Here is a 22,151-nt window from a genome sequence, read left to right as displayed (position 1 = left end):
GGGGTGGAGTTAAGAATAGTAAATCTATACTTACCTATATGCACTCACTTTCTCATTATTTTTGACATATTCTGGTACCGCAATATTTTGCAGTCGATATTTCGACAGAAGTGCTGGCACTTGTCCCCTTGGTTATGTTCCATGTTTCTTCTAACAGCTCATGGTAGATTGAATCGATTCCCTCCAATCATTGACTGTTTACACCTGCAAATGAACAGAAGGCTATGAATGACCTAGACATAAAGTATTTTTCTCTCATCCTGTTCTTTTTCCCTTCATTTTCCATCTGCACTTCTTTCCTACCCTAATTCCCAAAGGGTTGTCCTTCTGTTCGTTGCAGTACACCAAAGACCCGAGTGGTAAAAGTATGTTTGAATTGGCGTGAACATGAATATAAACTATACGTTATCAGCTGCAATCAGAGGTTGCAGTTCTTCTTGCAGTCTGCTGAATCTTCGAGTGTGCTACAGACATGGCTTCCTCGACACTGTATTTTGTTTTTGAATTTTTCTGGGACATTCTGGATCAAGCCATCTCGAAGAAAAATTGCTGGAGAAGCAAATGCATCTGCACATGCTCATAGGACCTATGTGCAAGACACGAGAAGAGGGGAGAAAGCAGACCACATCTGCCATCTCAATGATCGTTGAGACTGCCACTCACTGGGTTTGAGTCTTATAGATGTTCTTCTGTCTACTTCAGGTCGAGAAATGAGCACAGCCCATCAGTACGGCATCGCAGGCGGGGTGTCCTTCCCCTTCTTCTGGCTGGCTGGAGCGGGCTCGGCGGTGTTCTGGGTTTTAGGTGAGTTTTGTTTACATTTTAAAATATGCTCAAATTTCTGATCTGGGATTACTTATGGTGTGTCTTTAAGGTACTTTATGCACGTTTTATCATTTCTCTGTGTTGTATAATTAAAATATTGACGTATGTGATGCACATTGGGTTCTTCTTCAGCTTCAGAAAAGGCTGCACCCCAACTACGTATACTGCCCTATCAGTCACCCATTACAGCTGCCAGTGTGCACTCTGAACTGCCGCTCTCATAGTGCTCCTTCCGTTTGAGCCCAGTGCTTTTGTACTTTTAGTCAATCCACCTACTTCCTGTCTGGGATGTTTCCTGTCTGTCTGGCTACTGTAGCTACCGCTCTGAACAAATGAACCCACCCTCCCTCCTTCACGATCACACCCAGACGGCAGTATCCTTGCACTGCTGCAGTAGACCCCATTGTGCATGGTAGGGTTGTCCTTTCAGGGTTAAGATGTTCTTGTCTTCTTGGCTTACACAGGCCACTGCCTTCAATTGTCTGGTCAGTGAGGAAACCAAAACAATCTAAGAATTCATCCAAATGACAACTAACCCTCTCCTCCCCTTTCACACTCCACACGGCTAGCATTATCAGATCAGAATACATTCGATTGTTTACTGCTCCATTTTGTAGTTCAAACTTTAGCGGCATCGCGCATGCGCTGCTCGCTCTGCGAGACTGCGGAAGTAGAATATGGGAGACCAGCTGCCCCCACTCTCCGCCCATATTTTTCATTGGCTTCTGTCTTTGTCCTTCGTAAATGCTGGCATGTGATTCCGTAATAGCTGGTTAGTCGTGCATTAGTACAGCTATGACGTCATTGGTATCCTCCCATGGCTGCTGGCCCCCTTAGTCCGTTGTTACACGACGTGTGTACTTATTTTTTTTCTCTTTATCCTGCTGCTTTCCGGGTTGTGGGGTGCGCTTGTTTGCGGGAGGGGGCGCATCTGTGTAAGGATTGATTATAGGCGGAACTGCAATAAAGTGAAATTCCATTGGAAAACAGCAAAAGTAAAATAAACGAAATAAAAATACACCATAGACGGTTCAAAATGAAAAACGATGAGAATTTCAAATGGGTACTTTATAAGGCAGGGCTTTGAATGGTTTATTTTCTGATAAAACTCTTAAATAGACTCTGATCAAAATATTCTCATAAACCTGAAGTTGCTGCAGCAATTTAGATCAAATCATTCGAAGAATTGAAACTGATTTTTCAAAACACATGGTAACACGTTCAAGCGTTTAACTAAAGCTCTCACAAGGCTAATCCGTATAACATTGACAGTAGGCGGGAGTTTCTTGTGGTAAAGTGTCTAACTCGTAGCTCCCTCCAACTATGACATCTTTCACCTATAGAAGTTCGAAAAGAAGGGTACGTTGTCAGTCATCTGCATTGGCCCGGAGGCAGCGTTCAAGGAACCAATGCAGGGCCAGAGACTAATGTTATTTCTGTTTGGATGTCTATAAAACACTACGAGTTGCAAATTGCCAGCATGATGCCAGGGGAGTTGCGGATCCCCTCATTCTTAAGTTGGCCACATTATGCCAAGGAATACCCAGCATCTGAGAAGGGTAGCCGCTAGAAGTGGATATCATCGTGCCATCAATGCTCATGTTATGCCAGGAGTTGCTACTGTTATGCCAGGGAGAGTATTATTCCAGAAGTGAGTGCCATTGTGCAGTGGATGGTAGGCCAAAAATTGTATTTGCGGCTGCTTTACTTTAGGCGCAGTTATGAGAAAACTCATTACCGTATGTGGGCATCGAACATCCGCGCGCTCATCGCTGGGCACGCGGGTCGTGTGTGTGGAATAGAACCAAGTGCACGGGGACAGAGCTGGTGACTGAATTGAACCTTCAACATCTCAGCAGGCGAAAATGTGGAGTGTGATTACCAATAGAACCTGAATTATCTGTACCAATGAATATATGCTTCATTACATTTCCATAAGCTAATGCGTGCAGTTTATATATGCCTACCCATATATTCTAATATATGCATATGGAAATAAGCACTCTCTCCACCACTAGCCGTGTCTAGATGATTATTACGTGCCTTTGGTGTCTTAAAATTGTGCATTCAGCAGAGGGTGCAATGCCACGGTCTGTGCACGCGGAGCTGCGCGAATGTCTTTGAGCCGTAAGTTTCACTTTCGATAGCCTCTGCCAGGAAATAAAAACTTAAGGAGCAGGGTGGGAGAGGGGTGGAGGGGGTGCGCCTATGGGTGTCACTGGGTGGCTCCTCGTGTGCAGACTAGTTAGTACACACCACATCTGTGAATGTATGGGAGGCCGGCTGGAGTAAAGGTCGGGCAAGACAGACAGGGCAGAAGCAGGCATCAAAGGGCAGGCAGAGCAGGGCACCCACTGCAGGCAGCGCTGCTCGCTCGGTAAGTGTCAAGGCTAGTGCGTGAAGTACTGGAAACGGACGTTTTTATATCTTGAACTCGTTGTAAGGTGACCACCAGGCGCTATACCCTCAGTCCACAGTCGTGGGGCTCCCTTTCTTGTACAGATTCTTTGCAAGTGTATTTAGTTAATGTGGAGCGGTTAACATTAAAGACTTCAACTTCCAGAATACATTAGGTTGATAATGTACAGCCCAGGATTAGTACATGATGTCATTGATGACGTAATCATCATGTAACAATTTTCTACTGTACTATAAGGGCAAGAGGCAGAGAAAATACAGGCGGTACAAAGAAAAACGGAGCTAAAATAAGTATTTTGAAGTTGTTAAAGCTGCTGTCAACCTTTTTTCCAAATTGCTGTGGAATGCTTCTGACACTCCAAAATTATTTTGGGATTGTCAGTTTATCCAGCCGTTTTACAAAGGTAACCCGTAGTATTGTGCTAGTATTTTTATTACATACGTCATGTTTCATTCTAAACTATTTATGCCTTTTATTATACATAAGTCATAGGCAATTTATGTTTAACTTTTGCGCAATCAGAGTAAGTGTGATGGGTGAAAGGCCTAATGAGGTGAGCATTAAAATGATAAAGTTGCAGAAGTGTGAATTTCTGCCAAGTGGCCTTACATCATTTGTCACAATTTCAGTTGGACTGGCTTTGTTTTCTTCCTACGTAGTGGGTTTGTTATTATGTTTTGCGATGACTGTAAAAAAAAAAACAAATGCGGTGCATAAACTCCTGGACGGGGTGTCCGTGCATCACAAGGCATGCGGCCCCTTGCGAGCTCTGGAAATTAAAAGCGGGGCCCGGGTGGCGTATACATTGCATGTTCCGTGAATGCCCACGAGGCAGTAGAATTGGGGTGCCTACCTAGCTCCGTGCCGCCAGAGCATCGTATTTAGTGTCTTGACATTTACTTGACAACTACTTTGTTAGAGTTATAGTCACAGGGTGCTTCCATCGAGCACTTTAACCCTGCCATACCCGGTGACAGTAAATTGTATTAGAAAAGACGAGGGCATGATGTCATGACGACCTGGATGCAAACCGTAAATAGACCATGGACTCTTTACATCACATGTTGCCTTTACATTTTATAGACAAAACATTTTTTATTTGCTTTTTACATTTTCCTGATTTATATGTATTATTGTAAATATTGTTACATATTTTAATAGCACTATTCAGAGGGACACCCGTGTATATATTGTTGGTTAATATAGATAGAAGGCAAAAAATACACATTCCGAAGGGAGTTCTATAACATCCACATCATACTAAAGTAAATCTTGAATAAGAAAGTTTTACGCACTGCTGGTTAGTTGCTTAGATGAATAAAGAGTTCCGGGGGCGGGTTGATGCTCCATGGAAGACTGATCTTAATGCTTAAGCTATACATTTATGACTGTCCAGTTGCAAGGAGTTTTACTTCTTCGGCTTTGTTTACTCCCAGATATGATCAGTAGTTTAGCAGTTGTTGATTTGTTTTCAAGTCGGTGGCTTTATGAGCCAGGCATCTGGTTTTGAACTTAATTCTAGCCAGTAAAGCTCTCGAATGACCAGGAAATGGGGTCAAACTGCAAGTACTTCTCAATGCAGTGCTATGCTAAAGAACAGTTGAGGTGGCAGCACCCAGGATAATGTGATGCTTGGCTAAATACTTTATAAGGTCCCAAAGGCGAGACCGATTGCATTGCAGATGCTTGTTTATCAAGACCTGCCGAAACATTTGCTTGGAAGCACAGGGCTAGGCTTGTGGTGTCTGGGAGATCTCTGGTGAGGTAATGGTAAGAATCAGAAATAGCTCTGTCATGTGAGTTTTAGATATTCCTGTAAAAGGTATACCAGGAAGGGAGACAAGTCTGTATAAAATGCTTTCCTTATATTCGAAGTATGCAGATAGCGTAGTGGTGGTGCATTAGCAGTGCCCGCCTGCCCTGTGTGGACAGTCTATATATGAAGTTACTGGCCAGCATTGTGTTTTACCTGCCCTTATACAGCTTGCTGACGTTTCTTGTGATGCAGTAAAATTGTGTGGAAGAGGTAAAGTATTTGGTTCGATTTGTTATCTCTTCCACTCTGCCCACCCAGGGAAATTGGCCTCTGTGTGGTCAATGTGTCAATCTGTATCCCCAGATATTTTATCAACCTGGACGACCAAACAATATGGTTAAGTGACCTTTTGTTCTGGTGGTGCTTTGAGGGTTAGCACCTCTGATTTGGTGACCTTGTAATTTTGAAACTAGAAACCCCATGGAAGTAATCAAGCTATTTTAACATGCTAGTAGGCACAGGTATGTCATTGTGACTGAATGTCAACCACAAATTGGTCAGCTTGAAGGAAGGCCCCAACAACCCCCTGATTTCATGCCCATTGTGGATGCAGTTGGCAAAGGGCTGTTCAGGGCCGTCATGTAAAAGTGGTGATAAATGGCAGCCATGGCGTGTTCCAAAGCTCATCTTGACATGCTGGTGTGTTGTGCAGTTTACTTTGATTTGATTTATCAATTTATAGAGTGCGCGAATGCCCGAAGGCGTCTTGGCGCTAAGATATACCCTTGTCTCTTGAAGATGTTGTTAGAGCTATGCGGAGAACAGCCAGGTTTTAACTTCCTTTCTAAAAGATTTCAAAGATGGACTGATTTTTATGGCAAGAGGCAGCTGATTCCAGGTTCTTGCTGTATGTACAAGGAAGCTTCTTCCGCCCCAATTGGCTCTTCTGAATCTCGGGATCCCGATAAGTCTCATTTGGTTGGATCTGAGAAGTCTATTTGGCTCATAAAGTTTTAGATGTGACTTCAGGAATTGTGATCCAGTTCCGTTAATAGCCTTATATGCCAGGCACAGTGATTTAAATTGTACCCTTTTTGCAATAGGTAGCCAGTGCAGAGTTTTTACTTTGTGGCTAATTGGCTCAAACTTAGGTATGTCTAATACAAGCCTGGCTGCTGCATTCTGCAGGCGTTACATTTTGGCTAGGATTTTCATCCTGGCTCCACCATAATGGCCGTTCCCGTAGTCCAGTCTTGACAAAGCTAAAGCTGTCACCACTGTTTTACACGAATCTTGTGGTAGATAAGGTAATATTTTTTTTTAATCATTTTTGATGTACACCCAAGGGTTATCGTAGCGGACTCCTAGCCATTTAATTAAATATGATCTGAATCCCAACAACTTCTCTAGATGCTGCGGGTATATCCAATTTACCGTAGTGCTTTTTCTACACCCAATGGCTGGGAAGTGTACAACATTCTTTTGCGTCCTCTGCTTTTTCCTTCGTGATGCGAATCTACAGTGTTCTGACTCTGGCGATCCAAGATTATTCCAGATTGATCTCTTTCAGGGGGTCTTCAAACTGGGGGATGGTCCCCCCTAAGGATGCTTCAAGTGATCCAGAGGGGGGCACCAGGCTCTGGCCAAAAATAAATATTATGCTGATAACTGCTTTGTTTTCAGTAGAAAAAACATGAGCAGCAAGAGCCGCTCTGTAATTGGCCATCACTGGAAAAATGAGCAGCAAGAGCCGCTCAGTCATGAGCCATCGCTGGAAAAATGAGCAGCAAGAGCCGCTCTGTCATGGGCCATCGCTGGAAAAATGAGCAGCAAGAGCCGCTCCGTCATGAGCCATCGCTGGAAAAATGAGCAGCAAGAGCCGCTCCGTCATGAGCCATCGCTGGAAAAATGAGCAGCAAGAGCCGCTCCGTCATGAGCCATCGCTGGAAAAATGAGCAGCAAGAGCCGCTCCGTCATGAGCCATCGCTGGAAAAATGAGCAGCAAGAGCCGCTCCGTCATGGGCCATCGCTAGAAAAATGAGCAGCAAGAGCCGCTCTGTCATGGACCATCGCTGGAAAAATGAGCAGCAAGAGCCGCTCTGTCATGGGCCATCGCTGGAAAAATGAGCAGCAAGAGCCGCTCCGTCATGGGCCATCGCTGGAAAAATGAGCAGCAAGAGCCGCTCCGTCATGGGCCATCGCTGGAAAAATGAGCAGCAAGAGCCGCTCCGTCATGAGCCATCGCTGGAAAAATGAGCAGCAACAGCCGCTCCGTCATGGGCCATCGCTGGAAAAATGAGCAGCAAGAGCCGCTCTGTCATGGACCATCGCTGGAAAAATGAGTAGCAAGAGCCGCTCTGTCATGGGCCATCGCTGGAAAAATGAGCAGCAAGAGCCGCTCCGTCATGAGCCATCGCTGGAAAAATGAGCAGCAAGAGCCGCTCTGTCATGGGCCATCGCTGGAAAAATGAGCAGCAAGAGCCGCTCCGTCATGAGCCATCGCTGGAAAAATGAGCAGCAACAGCCGCTCCGTCATGAGCCATCGCTGGAAAAATGAGCAGCAAGAGCCGCTCTGTCATGGGCCATCGCTGGAAAAATGAGCAGCAAGAGCCGCTCTGTCATGGGCCATCGCTGGAAAAATGAGCAGCAAGAGCCGCTCCGTCATGGGCCATCGCTGGAAAAATGAGCAGCAAGAGCTGCTCCGTCATGAGCCATCGCTGGAAAAATGAGCAGCAAGAGCCGCTCCGTCATGGGCCATCGCTGGAAAAATGAGCAGCAAGAGCCGCTCCGTCATGGGCCATCGCTGGAAAAAATGAGCAGCAAGAGCCGCTCTGTCATGGGCCATCACGGGAAAAATGAGCAGCAAGAGTCGCTCCGTCATGGGCCATCGCTGGAAAAATGAGCAGCAAGAGCCGCTCCGTCATGGGCCATCACTGGAAAAATGAGCAGCAAGAGCCGCTCTGTCATGGGCCATCGCTGGAAAAATGAGCAGCAAGAGCCGCTCCGTCATGGGCCATCGCTGGAAAAATGAGCAGCAAGAGCCGCTCCGTCAAGCGGCCATCACGGGAAAAATGAGCAGCAAGAGCCGCTCTGTCGTGGGCCATCGCTGGAAAAATGAGCAGCAAGAGCCGCTCTGTCATGGGCCATCACTAACATCTTTTGTCATTTATATCCTGACTGGGCGAAGGTTTCAAAAGGGAAGGGACTCCAAATATTCTTCAAACCCTCCACCCCTATTTCTAATGATCACTCTGTGGATTCTTTTACACGTTAGTGAGGCCTGTTTGGCAATTGTGTATTTGATTGTATTTTTGAAACGGTAACAGAACTTCACTGCAATGTTTAAATAAATATAGACCTATTTAAACAATGGCAGTTTGATAAAATAATTGTGAACAATTTCGAACCGGGCAGAGATTTTTTTTTCTTCACGGGGGGTGGGCAATTAAGTTGGAAGACCACCGATCTAGTTCAACCGGCATCCATCCAACAAGCTTATGCATGAAGCTAATATTGCCATAAATAATTTGACATTCAAGATTCAAGAGAGAAATGGCCTTGTAAGTTTCATACAGATTATGGTCCTTGTCTGCGGACAGAATGCAGAACAATGTCATACATTCAACCCATTACAGAGATCTGGGCCTAAATCCATCGTTATTTTGCTCCCCATGCCATTCCAGTTTGGACCCAGCCATATGCAAATCAGTCTTGACCCTGTGCCCAATGGGAACAGTCCAGCCCGAACTGGCAAGCCAGTTCATACCTGGACTGGAAACAAATTTGTTAAATGGACCAGTAGTGGGGTCAGCATGCTACAAAAGGTTTGATAGAACAGGCTTGTTTACCCATCAGGGTCTGGCAATTTACCCCACTTTAGCTTTTGAACTCCACATGACACTTCCTTTGCAGTAATCAGTGTTTTAAATCCCCCCGCTTGAGTTTCTGTAATCATTTGTTAAAGGTGTTTAAAGAGATGCCATTCTCGATTCTACACCTTTGGTCTACCAGTTCTTTCTTCATCATATAGGTTTGATAGAAGTTTAGAAGGTCGTTGCTATGTCCCTGTCCATGGTCAAAACCACACCCTATTCCTCTTTAACAGCCATAACTCTATCAGCCGTTTCTTTGGCCCTCTCTTACGCCGCTAAGAGCCTGCTTGCCTTCTTCCCTGCTGGGAAGTATTTATGTTTGGGTCATAGTAATGTTCATTCTGTTCTTTCCCTGTCAAGAGTTTGCATTTGGCCTCTTAATGCTTGTGTTTTATGACCAGCTTTTTTCTGATTGCAAATATTTATGTTCTGTCTCCAATTGTGTCATTTGGGACTCTTAAGTGTGACCTTGAAATGGTGATCGCCTTTTCCAAGCAAGAATCCTGCCTAGATAAGTAGCCATTTAAGGGTTGCTTGCGGGGTATCCCAAGGAGATCCACCGATGCTTCCTCCTGATCATTCTCAGACTCACTAGTATCTACAGTGTATTCAGTTTCCGCTCTTGAGTGTGATATCTTAGAGGAGCAGATTTTGATTGAGTCTGTGGGTCTGTCCTGTGTTGGATACTTGTGGGTCTGATGGCAATAGAGGCATGGTCAGAAAGGGCTGAGTTACCTGTAGTGGGTTCATTTACACGTAATACCAATCCTCAGCTGACTAAGAAGTGGCATCGGTGAGCATACATGCCTTGAGCTGTCGAGCAGAATATGCAATCTAGCACTCATTCATGCCGTACCCTTCATATGTCAGAGGGGCCATCGAATCTTGCCTTTCTTAAACCCCACTCTAACTGATCCTCTGCCTCCAAACCATTGTTGGGCTCGTTATCTGTATCACAATATTTAAGCCTTTTCCGATCACTGTTTCTCCCTCCCGAGCTCAACGGTGTTCAAAATGGTTGTTGTGAGGAATTATTCCTGATTGTGATTGGGGCACACACAGAAACCACCGTGTATATATGCATATCCTCGTATTCACAACTATCTCAAAATATCTGTCTGCCTCACCAGAGAGGACGTTGGTGATCTGCCCATGCAAACCTCAGTAGCATAAGATCACTACACCCACTTGTTGTGCAGTTGCACCGGAAACCATCTTGATCTCATCCTCGACCATTGTTTTTTGAGTGAGTCTCTTGAAGAAGGAAAATGCCCCCCTTCAATTCTCCGAGCGGGTTAATGACTGCCAGTTTCTTCACTGGAGCTTAAGGCCTTGACTGATACTTTTTACCATGATGTCCCTAATGATAAATAATAGTATATTTTATTGCATTTTATCTTGCTTTTATTACCCTTTTCTGGACCCTTATGTTGTTTACTCCCTTGTGGCTTCCTCGCTAGTGTGAGTCACACAATCTCCTTTTCCTCCCCACCTCGTATCTCCTCCTTCTTGCCCCCAAATTCACCTAAATCTTGGAGATTTGTTATCAGTCACTGGTGCATCGATCAGTGCCTTCTGTCCTGGAGTTGTAATGGCCATGTGGGTCCTGGACGTTCAGTGACTCCGCCACCCTATCCTGTCTCCCTGACGCTCAACTGATCCCGCAGCGGTAGAGAAAAGGATATGGCCTCGTCCATGGTGCACTCTGTCCCGTTGTCAACTTTCTGGCTTCTAACTCTTTTTCTGCAGTGTCTTCAGTCGTTGGTTTGATTATGTTTTTGCTCGAAGGAGGGTTTCTGCTGTGTAATATGGCTGTCTTCCTCTCCTTCTGTATTTACAGTCTGCCCAATCAGTCTCCACTCTCTTGTCAAGTAGTCTTCCAGTGATGAGTCTTTGCCTTTTACTGCTTTAGTTAAGCCCTAGATGGTTTTCACAGGTAAAAAGTAGCCGAAAGGGATGACCCCACAGGTAAGCTACATCATGGTCACTTGGGTAGTTTGATACTGGTGTGGGTGCAGGGAACCCATACATTCTTACACCTCCAAAGTCACCTCAATAACACACCCATGGGTAGATGAATTGAGAGAGTATTCTAACTCAATTTCATGAGGCAGTGCGTCTCAGGACAGGCCACCGATCGGCATTATCAAACATGTAATTAATTAAGGAAGGATAGACTCGATAAGGAAGTTCTAGGGCAGAGTGACAATTTTAGACAGATTTATAACAAAATTCAAAAAGGTACAATATAGGTTTATTTTACAATGCAGACGCTTAGATCTTTGTCATAAAGGGCAGTAATGCAGAAAAAAGGGCAAAATTAAAAGAAAATCCCAAATGTGAATCAAAATCAGTAAGAAAATGGACAGCATCCCTAGTAGCAAAGGAAATTCAGCGTACGAAAGTCATTACAGGGAAGCTGACTCAAAATTGAGATATATATGAAACTTTCTCATAAGACAGAATGAAAGTTACAGCCTCAGCATTGTGTTAGAAAGGGAATACAATAAATTTTTTAGCAAATCAGAGCACTTAATTATTAAGCGTCCTATTGCCTTACCATCTAAGCACTATCCTACTACATGGATATTGATTCAGCCTCTCTGTGCTAATGCTATCCAGAGATGGAAGAACAAACTATTTACAAAGGAAGAAAGGACTATTGTGAATGAGTGAAATATAATAAGCTAGCAGAAGAGACCTTGAGTTGTTGAAACACTACTGACCCATGTTAGAAAACTTCTCTTTGAAAACGGCAGGAACCGCATCATTAGGAAATAAAGCAACCTGCCTTTGCCTGACTGCATGCAGCAGAAACAATAAACCGTGGACAGGCAGGGTGAGGCTTCCATTTCAACCAAGAGGGCCTTGCGGCCTCGTTCGCATAAGCCACGGAAAGGCACTTTAAAAGGTCATAGAAAAATCGTTTCAAAGGCAACAACACTAATAAAGTATACACATATGTATTCAAGTATAAATCCATATTTTGCACATTGTTAATAATCTAACATTTTTAAATGCACAAAAACCTTCCACGTCGGTTTAAAGTTTCTCCTTCGCATGGGGTTGACAGTGGCTGAATGGTGGATCTTGTGGCCATTGAACATGCAAGATTTTCTACTTCGGGGATAGTCCTAATTCTCTCCTTTTCGTCAAAGTATTGCAGTGTGCTGAGAATATCCTGATGTGCCTACCTCTGTGAGCCTCCTCCGGCCCCTCTGTGTGTGCAGTCTGATGGGGGGATCCTTCGGCCTGCCTCTATGCAAATAGATTCATTTCCGGAGGTGAAACTGGCTGGCGGAGTCTTCTGCAGCCCAAGAAGGCCCCTTGTGTTCGTGATGTTACTCTGGGACCTGTTCTCTGCATCCCTGTCATCAGGAGCTCCTCATATCGTTCATCTTCATTGATCACTCTCTTTTCCGTTTATGCTGCACTTTTGTTCCATTGTCTACCAGCTTTTCCGTTGCTGATCAACCCAGCGTCTTTTTGGAGTTGGAAGCAGCACGTCTTCAGATCTGCTCTGATTGTGCCCACCTCTGATTTTATGTGTTTTGGGAGGTAGTTTTCCTGGGGCACAGACCTCCATACCACACATGCCGGGTCAGTGCTGTTGTGCCTCAAGGGTCCGAGGAGGTTCAGTGTTAACGTTTGCCTGGTGCTGCTCTACTCCCTGGGTGGAGTCTGTTCTCTGCTCTTTTGTGTTCTACCAAATTGCAAGCTCCAGGCAGACATCACCGCTAGTAGGTACCTTCCCCAGTTACGTAGGTGCTTCAGAGAGCATCTGTAGGGGGGCTTCACACAGCTTAATCACTGAGCTGCCTGGAAAAACTGAGATCTTGGGCGTTATTGGTGAAGATAAACACTGCAGAGCAGATGCAAGCATGCTCCCTACTTTGAGCAGCATGGGCAGCAGGCAGTTTGAATACGATGCTACGAGTAGCTGCTTTGTAGGGTTAATTTAAATCTTGACAAAACCAATACTATTCTATGCGAGACGTCTTGCATAGCAAGCGACATAATGCCTGTCTCTAAGATTGGTAACGCCTGACACCAGGGTAGCTTGCAGTGTCATCTTTTGAAACACAGGCCCTGTTTGTTGGCGGAAATGACAGCTTGTCACTATCTGAGACTTCTAATAAAAAGCTAGCATGGTAACATTCCAACTGGATGGCACAACGAAATGAGACTGTCTTGAATGCCACGCTGCTGCAAAACAGCTCTAGAACGTACGACATTTCTTATGCCATAAGATGAAGCAACAAACCCAAAACGTTTTTATCGCAGTTGTCAATGCATCTATCTTCCCTCACCTCCTTTCCCTGCCTGCGCATGCACGGTGGCCAAGGTGACCAAAAGCAAATGGCAAAGCCAATCGAGCGTGCACCTAAGCAAAGGTGAGACCTGCTTGCTTTGCCAGTGCTTCTTCTGACTAGTACTGTTGGTTCCTTTATTGCCTATTCTGGTTGACACTGACTCCAGAAAACTCTCGCCTGGACTAGAGAATTGCATCCACCCCTCCATGAAAAAGACCACTCCTTAGGATACTGATCCACTGACCAGCTCCTACTCCAAACTTAGTGGCCACAGGATTCTGGTCTCCAGCACTGTTAGTCCTACACCACCCCAGGCATCTCCTGAGAGCACCAAACACTACATTTACCTATGATGAGCTAGTCGTACACCACCCCATGCATCTCCTGAGAGCACCAAACACTACATTTACCTATGATGAGCTAGTCCTACACCACCCCATGTATCTCCTGAGAGCACCAAACACTACATTTACCTATGATGAGCTAGTCCTACACCACCCCATGCATCTCGTGAGAGCACCAAACACTACATTTACCTATGATGAGCTAGTCCTACACCACCCCATGCATCTCGTGAGAGCACCAAACACTACATTTACCTATGATGAGCTAGTCCTACACCACCCCATGCATCTCGTGAGAGCACCAAACACTACATTTACCTATGATGAGCTAGTCCTACACCACCCCATGCATCTCGTGAGAGCACCAAACACTACATTTACCTATGATGAGCTAGTCGTACACCACCCCAGGCATCTCCTAAGAGCACCAAACACTACATTTACCTATGATGAGCTAGTCATACACCACCCCATGCATCTCGTGAGAGCACCAAACACTACATTTACCTATGATGAGCTAGTCGTACACCACCCCAGGCATCTCGTGAGAGCACCAAACACTACATTTACCTATGATGAGCTAGTCGTACACCACCCCAGGCATCTCGTGAGAGCACCAAACACTACATTTACCTATGATGAGCTAGTCCTACACCACCCCATGCATCTCGTGAGAGCACAAAACACTACATTTACCTATGATGAGCTAGTCCTACACCACCCCATGCATCTCGTGAGAGCACCAAACACTACATTTACCTATGATGAGCTAGTCATACACCACCCCATGTATCTCCTGAGAGCACCAAACACTACATTTACCTATGATGAGCTAGTCGTACACCACCCCATGCATCTCGTGAGAGCACCAAACACTACATTTACCTATGATGAGCTAGTCGTACACCACCCCATGCATCTCCTGAGAGCGCCAAACCCAACATTTACCTATGATGAGCTAGTCATACACCACCCCAGGCATCTCCTGAGAGCACCAAACACTACATTTACCCATGATGAGCTAGTCATACACCACCCCAGGCATCTCCTGAGAGCACCAAACACTACATTTACCCATGATGAGCTAGTCCTACACCACCACAGGCATCTCCTGAGAGCACCAAACACTACATTTACCTATGATGAGCTAGTCCTACACCACCCCAGGCATCTTGTGAGAGCGCCAAACACTACATTTACCTATGATGAGCTAGTCATGCACCACCCCATGTATCTCCAAATGAACACCAAACACTACATTTACCTATGATGAGCTATTCATGCACCACCCCAGGCATCTCGTGAGAGCACCAAACACTACATTTACCTATGATGAGCTAGTCATACACCACCCCAGGCATCTCCTGAGAGCGCCAAACACTACATTTACCTATGATGAGCTAGTCCTACACCACCCCAGGCATCATGTGAGAGCACCAAACACTACATTTACCTATGATGAGCTAGTCCTACACCACCCCAGGCATCTCGTGAGAGCGCCAAACACTACATTTACCTATGATGAGCTAGTCATACACCACCCCATGTATCTCCAAATGAACACCAAATACTACATTTACCTATGATGAGCTATTCATGCACCACCCCAGGCATCTCGTGAGAGCACCAAACACAACATTTACCTATGATGAGCTAGTCCTACACCACCGCATGCATCTCCTGAGAGCACCAAACACTACATTTACCTATGATGAGCTAGTCCTACACCACCCCAGGCATCTCCTGAGAGCACCAAACACTACATTTACCTATGATGAGCTAGTCATACACCACCCCAGGCATCTCGTGAGAGCGCCTAACCCAACATTTACCTATGATGAGCTAGTCGTACACCACCCCAGGCATCTCGTGAGAGCGCCAAACACTACATTTACCTATGATGAGCTAGTCGTACACCACCCCAGGCATCTCCTGAGAGCACCAAACACTACATTTACCTATGATGAGCTAGTCGTACACCACCCCATGCATCTCCTGAGAGCACCAAACACTACATTTACCTATGATGAGCTAGTCGTACACCACCCCATGCATCTTGTGAGAGCACCAAACACTACATTTACCTATGATGAGCTAGTCCTTCACTACCCATATATCTCCAGAGAGCACCAAACACTATATTTACCCAGGGTGAAATATTGCTTTGTTTAGATGATGGATTTCGGCCTCTGAGAGGTGGGTACGTTCCTCAGAAGAAAATATTGTCTGCAATCTTTGCCATTGACTCCAGAGCGTCAGTTACAAATCTGATATATTATACCTTTCTGCCTATTACCTCTGCTCTGTTGACTAACATTGTGACCCAAATGCTTCTGAACTTTCAAAGTCCCTCTGAAGTTCCCTCATGATTATAGCTGGCCATTGGGCTCAGCGTTGACCTGATTTCCAGGGGTGGCTACAACTATAACAAGCATTGGCATAGCCAGTAGGTCTCGCTTTTGGGACCATCTAAGTATTTACTTATGCAGCACAATATCCTTGGTGCAACCACATCAAGTGTTTCGTGGCTAAACACTTGAAAGGTCCCAAAGGTGAGACCTATTGGCTATACCAATGCTTGGTGTGCTTGTGTGGTTTGTGGACTGGTTCTTAGCATCTTTGCCTCATGTACTACATGCCCTGAGATTACCTTTGACGCCGACATGGGTACCAGCCTACCTTGCAATGGCATAAAGGTACACCTCACCTAAAAAAACGGGACCCTACATTAATGAAAGATTTACTATAAATTCCTACCCTTCCGTTGGGCTTCCCTCTATCAGTTTAATATTGGACTGTCTTTAATTCCTATGGTAGTTGGATTTATACACAGATGTTACCTTCAAAGAACTTTTTGACAATCCAATATTTGAAAAAAGATACACCTGGTTATGAGTGGCTTGAATGTGCAGAATGCAGCTACGGGATCTGCGCTTTGACTTTGGGCACAGCTCCAGCTCCCTATACGTGCTAGTGTGTGTGAGGTAGTACTTTAAAGAGGAAACTGAGATCTCAGAAAACTGATGTACCAGCTAATGTCCAGATGTCTATCATCGCAGGTACACACTCCCTTTCCCACCAGAACAGCTGGCAGTCCTGTTTCCTATAGACTGCAAGTTTAACTGCTGCTTGGAAGAAAGCTGTATGCTCCTATCAACAGCAATAAAACCGTGACAGTCATCAGCTGCTCACCTCTAGACCCTTCCCAGAAAACAGCACACAGGATGCGCTGCCTCCTGTACTAATATGGTCCACAGGCAGCACTCCTTGCGGGACTGCTGTTCTGCCTTGATTAGTCCTGGACATTAATGGAGTAATGTTTGGTATTCTGCCCTGCTGTCATTTTGTGACGCTCACTATGAACTGCCGGGGCATCTGAGGGACATCGGGCCAGAGGCCTTACCAGTATCGTGAATCACACCCTGTTGTGTGCTTTCAAAGCCCTGGCTTGTAGGCATGGCACACTTGTAACTAATCCAAACGCACACTGTCTCGGTGCTACCATGGACTCCTTTCACATTTGAAGACTGGAAGCTACAAACACAGGTGCATTGTTTACAAGAAAACGGTGCTGCGGTCCTAGAAATCATTGCCACAGTCACCTGGTTCTGAAGCGGTGACTTCTGTCATCCCTGCATGTTCCATCAACTGTGACCATCTCACTATGAGCACCTGTGTGAAAAATAACCTTGTTGAGTTTAAATCCGCAGTCTACAGTTCTTGACTCAATCCATTACTTTGTAGGCCGTTGATGGTCATAGCCAAGTCTTTGGACTTGCTTCCTGTGTGCTGTCGTCTTCCTCTTAGTGCTGTCTTCCATTAGAATTGTACCTCAAGAATGCTTATAATGTGAGGTTTTTTTTGTTTTGTTTTGTAGTGTGGGTTTTGTTCAGCTGATAGTGTTTGTTATAGTTTTAGTCGATATTTCTTGTTCAAAAGAAGTACCTTTGACATTCCTTCATGTTTACTGACCCTACTGTGTATACTATATGTGGTACTGTAGGAAACTGTGCTATTGTTACAGCCCCCCCCCAAACTTTTTGCCCCCTTTTTTAGCTGCTAGAAGTTGATTTTTGACTGATATTTCACTGAGGCCTGCAAACTAGACCAGTGCTCCTTCCCTAAAACAAGGTGAAGTCTTATTGTTCTACAATTGCCTAAGGACTTAGTCCTTAGTAAGTGGTACCCCAGGTACTTATGGCTTGAGTGTTAAAGAGGGTCCCTAAGAGCTGCAGCATTTCTTATGACACTCTAAGGGACCCCGATACAAATTGCACACAAAATGCCATTGCAGGCTGCATGACATGGTGCAAACCATGAGTGAAAACATGACCTGACCCAATTCTGTGTTTCATGACAAAGTCGCTGCATCTAATATATGTTCTTTTTGCATTTGTCACCCCGAGTGGGACGGGTATGCCTAGACTTGGGTCCCTTGCTCTCTATGCCACTGGAGTCAAGCTAGCCTGGCTGATGAGGAGTGAAACCCCAAAACCGGTCTGAGGATGCTAGTTTCCTGCCCAGAGAGGACCTGACGTGGCAGTTCAGGCTGAACTGTTCCCATAGGGAGCAGGGTCAAGACTGATTTGTATATGGCTGAGTTTAAACTGGAACGGCATGGTGAGCAAAAGAATGTTGGATATAGGCCCAGATCTCTGTACTGGGGTGAATGTATGACATTGTTCAACATTCTGTTCATCAACTGTTCTTTTTGCATCTAATCTATGTAAGTCACCGCTACAGCAGGCCTTTGAGCCCTAAGGTAGGGTGCATTATATTTTATGTGAGGGCATATCTGCACGAGCAGATATGCCTCTGTGATGTCTAGTTATATTACTAGATACTGCAAGTGAGCAGGTAAGCCATTTTAAGGTATGCACTGGGCACTGGACAAAACGAGTTTCCCAGCTACATAATGCCTTCACTGAAACATATAATGTTTGATATCAAACACCTCATATTAATAAACCAACACTTATTCCAGTGATGGATTTATTAATGCATATACCTAAAGGGTACCTTAAAGGTACCCCTTAAACACTATTAGCCTTCTAGTGCGCTGACCGACTGTTCAGTTCAGCCTGCACCATAGATGAGTTACTGCACTGCCCCCCCACCCCCCCCCCCCATCCCAAGGAAGTGAGAGCCCTGCTGTCAGAGGCCAGAAACAATACCTGCTTTGGGGAGAGGTGTTATCACCTGCTCCCAAGAAGGCTGGTAAATCAGCATAACAAGACAGTAGGCTTCAAAGGCCTCTGCCGCCTTTGATGTGTTACCCTAGGCTTCCCCTTGTGTTACCCTAGGCTTCCCCAGGTAGGGGGAATGCCACCCCCCTACCCTGGGCCCATCTGGCACCAGGACATGCGGGAAAACTGGATATGTAGGAGGCATGTTCCACTGCCAGGCCGGACACACCTTTGGAAATCCTACCATCTTGTGTGTGGTGGAATTAGGGACTATGGGTCAGGGTGATACCTACTCCCTAAAGGTAGTGGTCATCTAGGGGATTTAGTGACCCGGGTGGTAAATAACCCAATGCTACTACCTCTCACTCCTCTTAATGCCCCTAAATTGAGTATTTAGGGTACCCCTGATACCAGGACTTCAGATTTCAACGAACACAAAAGAAGTGGACTGAGAAGACTGCTGACCTGAAAACCGAGGAACATGACTGACTTGGTGCCAACTCTTCCGGCCAGCCTGCTGCACCTGACCCTCCTGGAGCAACCAATTCATCCTGGTGCTGTACAGACGACAAGAAACCTGGAGGGCTGCCAGTGCTACGCAAGTTGCCGCAGAAACTCCCTTTGAGTAGAGGAGCTACTCCCCTGCAGCCGCTGGCACCAAAGGCTAGACCCTGTTCACGGTCAGAGCAGCCGTCCAGGAAGAGATAGCTGTGCTTCTACAGTTCAGATCTGCCCTCTGGGATGCCAGGACCGACCGGAGCCGCACAACACTAATACCTGGGGTACTGGACCTCTGGCAGCAGCAAGCGCTTGTTGTGTCCAGTCCGGACACCAATGTCAAGGAAAACCGACCTGCACGTTGAGCGACTTCAGAGAGACCCACATTGTGAGTAGCCCAACTATCCTGTTTGGCCCTCTACAGCAGAAAGAAAGACACGGAGTGAATCGTCTTAAAGCACCCCTGCACCCGTGCCTCACAACCCGAGTCCGGAGGAGATGACCGTGCCAGTGCCAATGACGCAGACATGCAGAAGCTAAACCCACCCTTGGGATGGCCAAGACTGGACTTCCAGTCGCTGCCTGCAGCCTCTCTCTGTAGGCCCCCTCCAACCGCAGGAGACTCCAGCACTGGATCAGACGCCAAAAGACACCACTGCACCTGAGCCCCACAGCCTGAGAAGTGGACCAAGGGTGTGCCTACATGCCCAAGCACCTCAAGGGTCAAGTCCCCCTGTGGGTTCCCCCAGACTGGTGCCCCAGTCCCAGCTTGCAGCCTCCTATTGTCATGACCGTTCCACATTGAAGTGAATGGGACACCTAATGCCGTAACACATTTCTGCATCCATACCCCCAGAGCCTCCAGAGGTGGCCTGTTGATGTGGCTTTGGGACTTGCCCCATACTCACCTTAAGCTCATAAGAACAGTCCCATAAGTCCCTGTTAAGTGCCTGAATGCAGGTTTTTCGACCAATAGATAACATTACCACTCCCAAAAAGTCTTAAACTGTAAAAATTCAAACCTCAAAGTACATACCTGATTCCAGTGATCTTGGCATCTAAATTCATATGAAAGTATGTTCTGTTTTTACGTCGAGAGTGTGCTGTCTTTGAGACATGCTGTATTCAGTCTATGGGCTTAGACCCCACCTCCAACTTTGGATTGACTTTTGCTGGTGTCCTTTAAAAAACATTGCTTCAAATTGGATAATGGTTTCTGCTTGTCCCACCTTTTTTCAATTATTAACTCCCATGGAGTATTGCCGGAGGACTTGTCCACTTACACCTTTGTCATTGAATTTCGTGTCTGCTGCACTTCTTTTCCTATTTAGAACAAGCACTTCTGTAGCTGGGCGCTAAGCATGCCTTCTACTCTGCGGCAGCCGCACACCTGCACCCCGGTTCCCTGCAGCCGGGCACGGCAAGATCACACGACCTGCAGCGTGCTCCTCCACAGCCAGTACGCGCTGTACTTCTCACCCTGAGCCTGCTGTGCAGCAGCATGACTGCATGCTCTGAATCACCGCCTGAGAGAGCTTTCTCTCTCTCTTCTCTCTTCTCTCTTCTCCTCTCTCCTCTCCTCTCTCTCTTCTCTCTCTCTCTCTCTCTTCTCTTCTCTCTCTCTCTTCTCTCTCTTTCTCTTCTCTTCTCTCTCTTCTCTCTCTTCTCTCTCTCTCCTCTCCCCACAATCCACACCCTAGAGTCCATCGATGCCTGTGTCAGACTGAAACCAGCTCTTCCTCTCAACAGCTGCAGACGACAGGAGTGTCTTGTGACCCATGTGCCCTCCTCCCTGCAGCAGAGTACTCCCAGCCCCACCCTCCTCTCTCTCTCTCTCTCTTCCAGTGACCATATAGGGCGGATAAACCCAGCTCAGCCGGGCGGGTGCTCTCCAGTGAGCAGGGAATTTCCAGGAATAGCACAGCACTGATGCTTCTCGTTGCCCCTTCCCTGCAGGTCTCAATCCATCGCCTGTTAAGGGAGCCCGGGTGTTCAACCACCCCATGACACGCACTGACTTCTCCAGGCAGACTGCAGGCAAAGGGCACGCTTTCATAGCAGCATGAGGTGCCGTGTCCCAGCCATGCTCCCATGGCCCCGTTTTACTGCTGCGTGGTCAGTTTGCAGGCCTTATGCTGATTTACAGCCCAGCCTTGGATACCTCTCCTGTTGGCTTACCTCAACCCCATGAAAGTCTGAGAAGTCACCGACTTCAGTTTTCGCTAACTGCATTTGGAGTAAAACAGTAGTTAAAGCCACAAAAGAGGTTGAACTGGCTACTTATATATTCTTAAGACAAAAGTATAATAACACTATACCTCATGCTTTATTAAGTTTTCTGTTTACCACACTCTTCTGAGACTCGCTAATTATGCAAATTTTTGTGTGGGGTCACCATGCTCACATCTGTATTTTGGTATTCACTTGTATCGTCCAGTATTCAGTTGGCTAAGAACAGTGCTTAACGGGTTTACAAAACAACGCTTTATGTTCAAAGAAACCTACGCCCTCCCACTGCGTGTCACGCTGCAGTATGCCTCCTGTCCTCCGCCGCACACAGTTTCTCTTTACTCCGACCTACAGTTTCCCTTCGAAGCTGATAGACCTAGCGATGCCTTTATCACTTAGACATTACTTGCAGCGATATTTCATGAGTTCTATTGATGAGTTTTAAGTCCTAGAAGCCATAACAGCTTGATTGTCAAGAAATGGAAGAAAGACACTATTGCTCTCCGGGCACCGCTTGGAGGACAAGAGGGGAACTGCCTTGCCTGATTGTGTTAAGCAGCGACTGTACGATGAAGATAATATAGTGTGAATAATGACTTCGAGTATAAAGGTGTGTGCACGCACATCTGCTCTTGGTATGATCTGCCTTGGCTGCACTCACTTTCACAGCTTCTAAAAGATGAAACAAAGGCGGCATGCGGAGTGCATT

General features: G+C 46.0%; 1 protein-coding gene across 1 annotated transcript in view; it reads left to right on the top strand.

Moving 5' to 3' along the window:
* The window catches only part of RABAC1 (Rab acceptor 1), a 59,950-nt gene that overhangs the window by 31,747 nt on the left and 6,052 nt on the right, over positions 1-22,151 (top strand). Inside the window, exon 5 of the mRNA XM_085615597.1 lies at positions 703-804. Within this exon, the coding sequence (XP_085471723.1) occupies positions 703-804 (102 nt within the window). The remainder of the gene's footprint in view (positions 1-702; positions 805-22,151) is intronic.

This window comes from Triturus cristatus, chromosome 7 (genome assembly GCF_964204655.1).
Source record: "Triturus cristatus chromosome 7, aTriCri1.1, whole genome shotgun sequence".
NCBI classification, from domain to species: Eukaryota; Metazoa; Chordata; class Amphibia; order Caudata; family Salamandridae; genus Triturus; species Triturus cristatus.
Note: the sequence above shows the minus strand (reverse complement) of the source record. Positions and strands in the feature narration are given on the sequence as shown.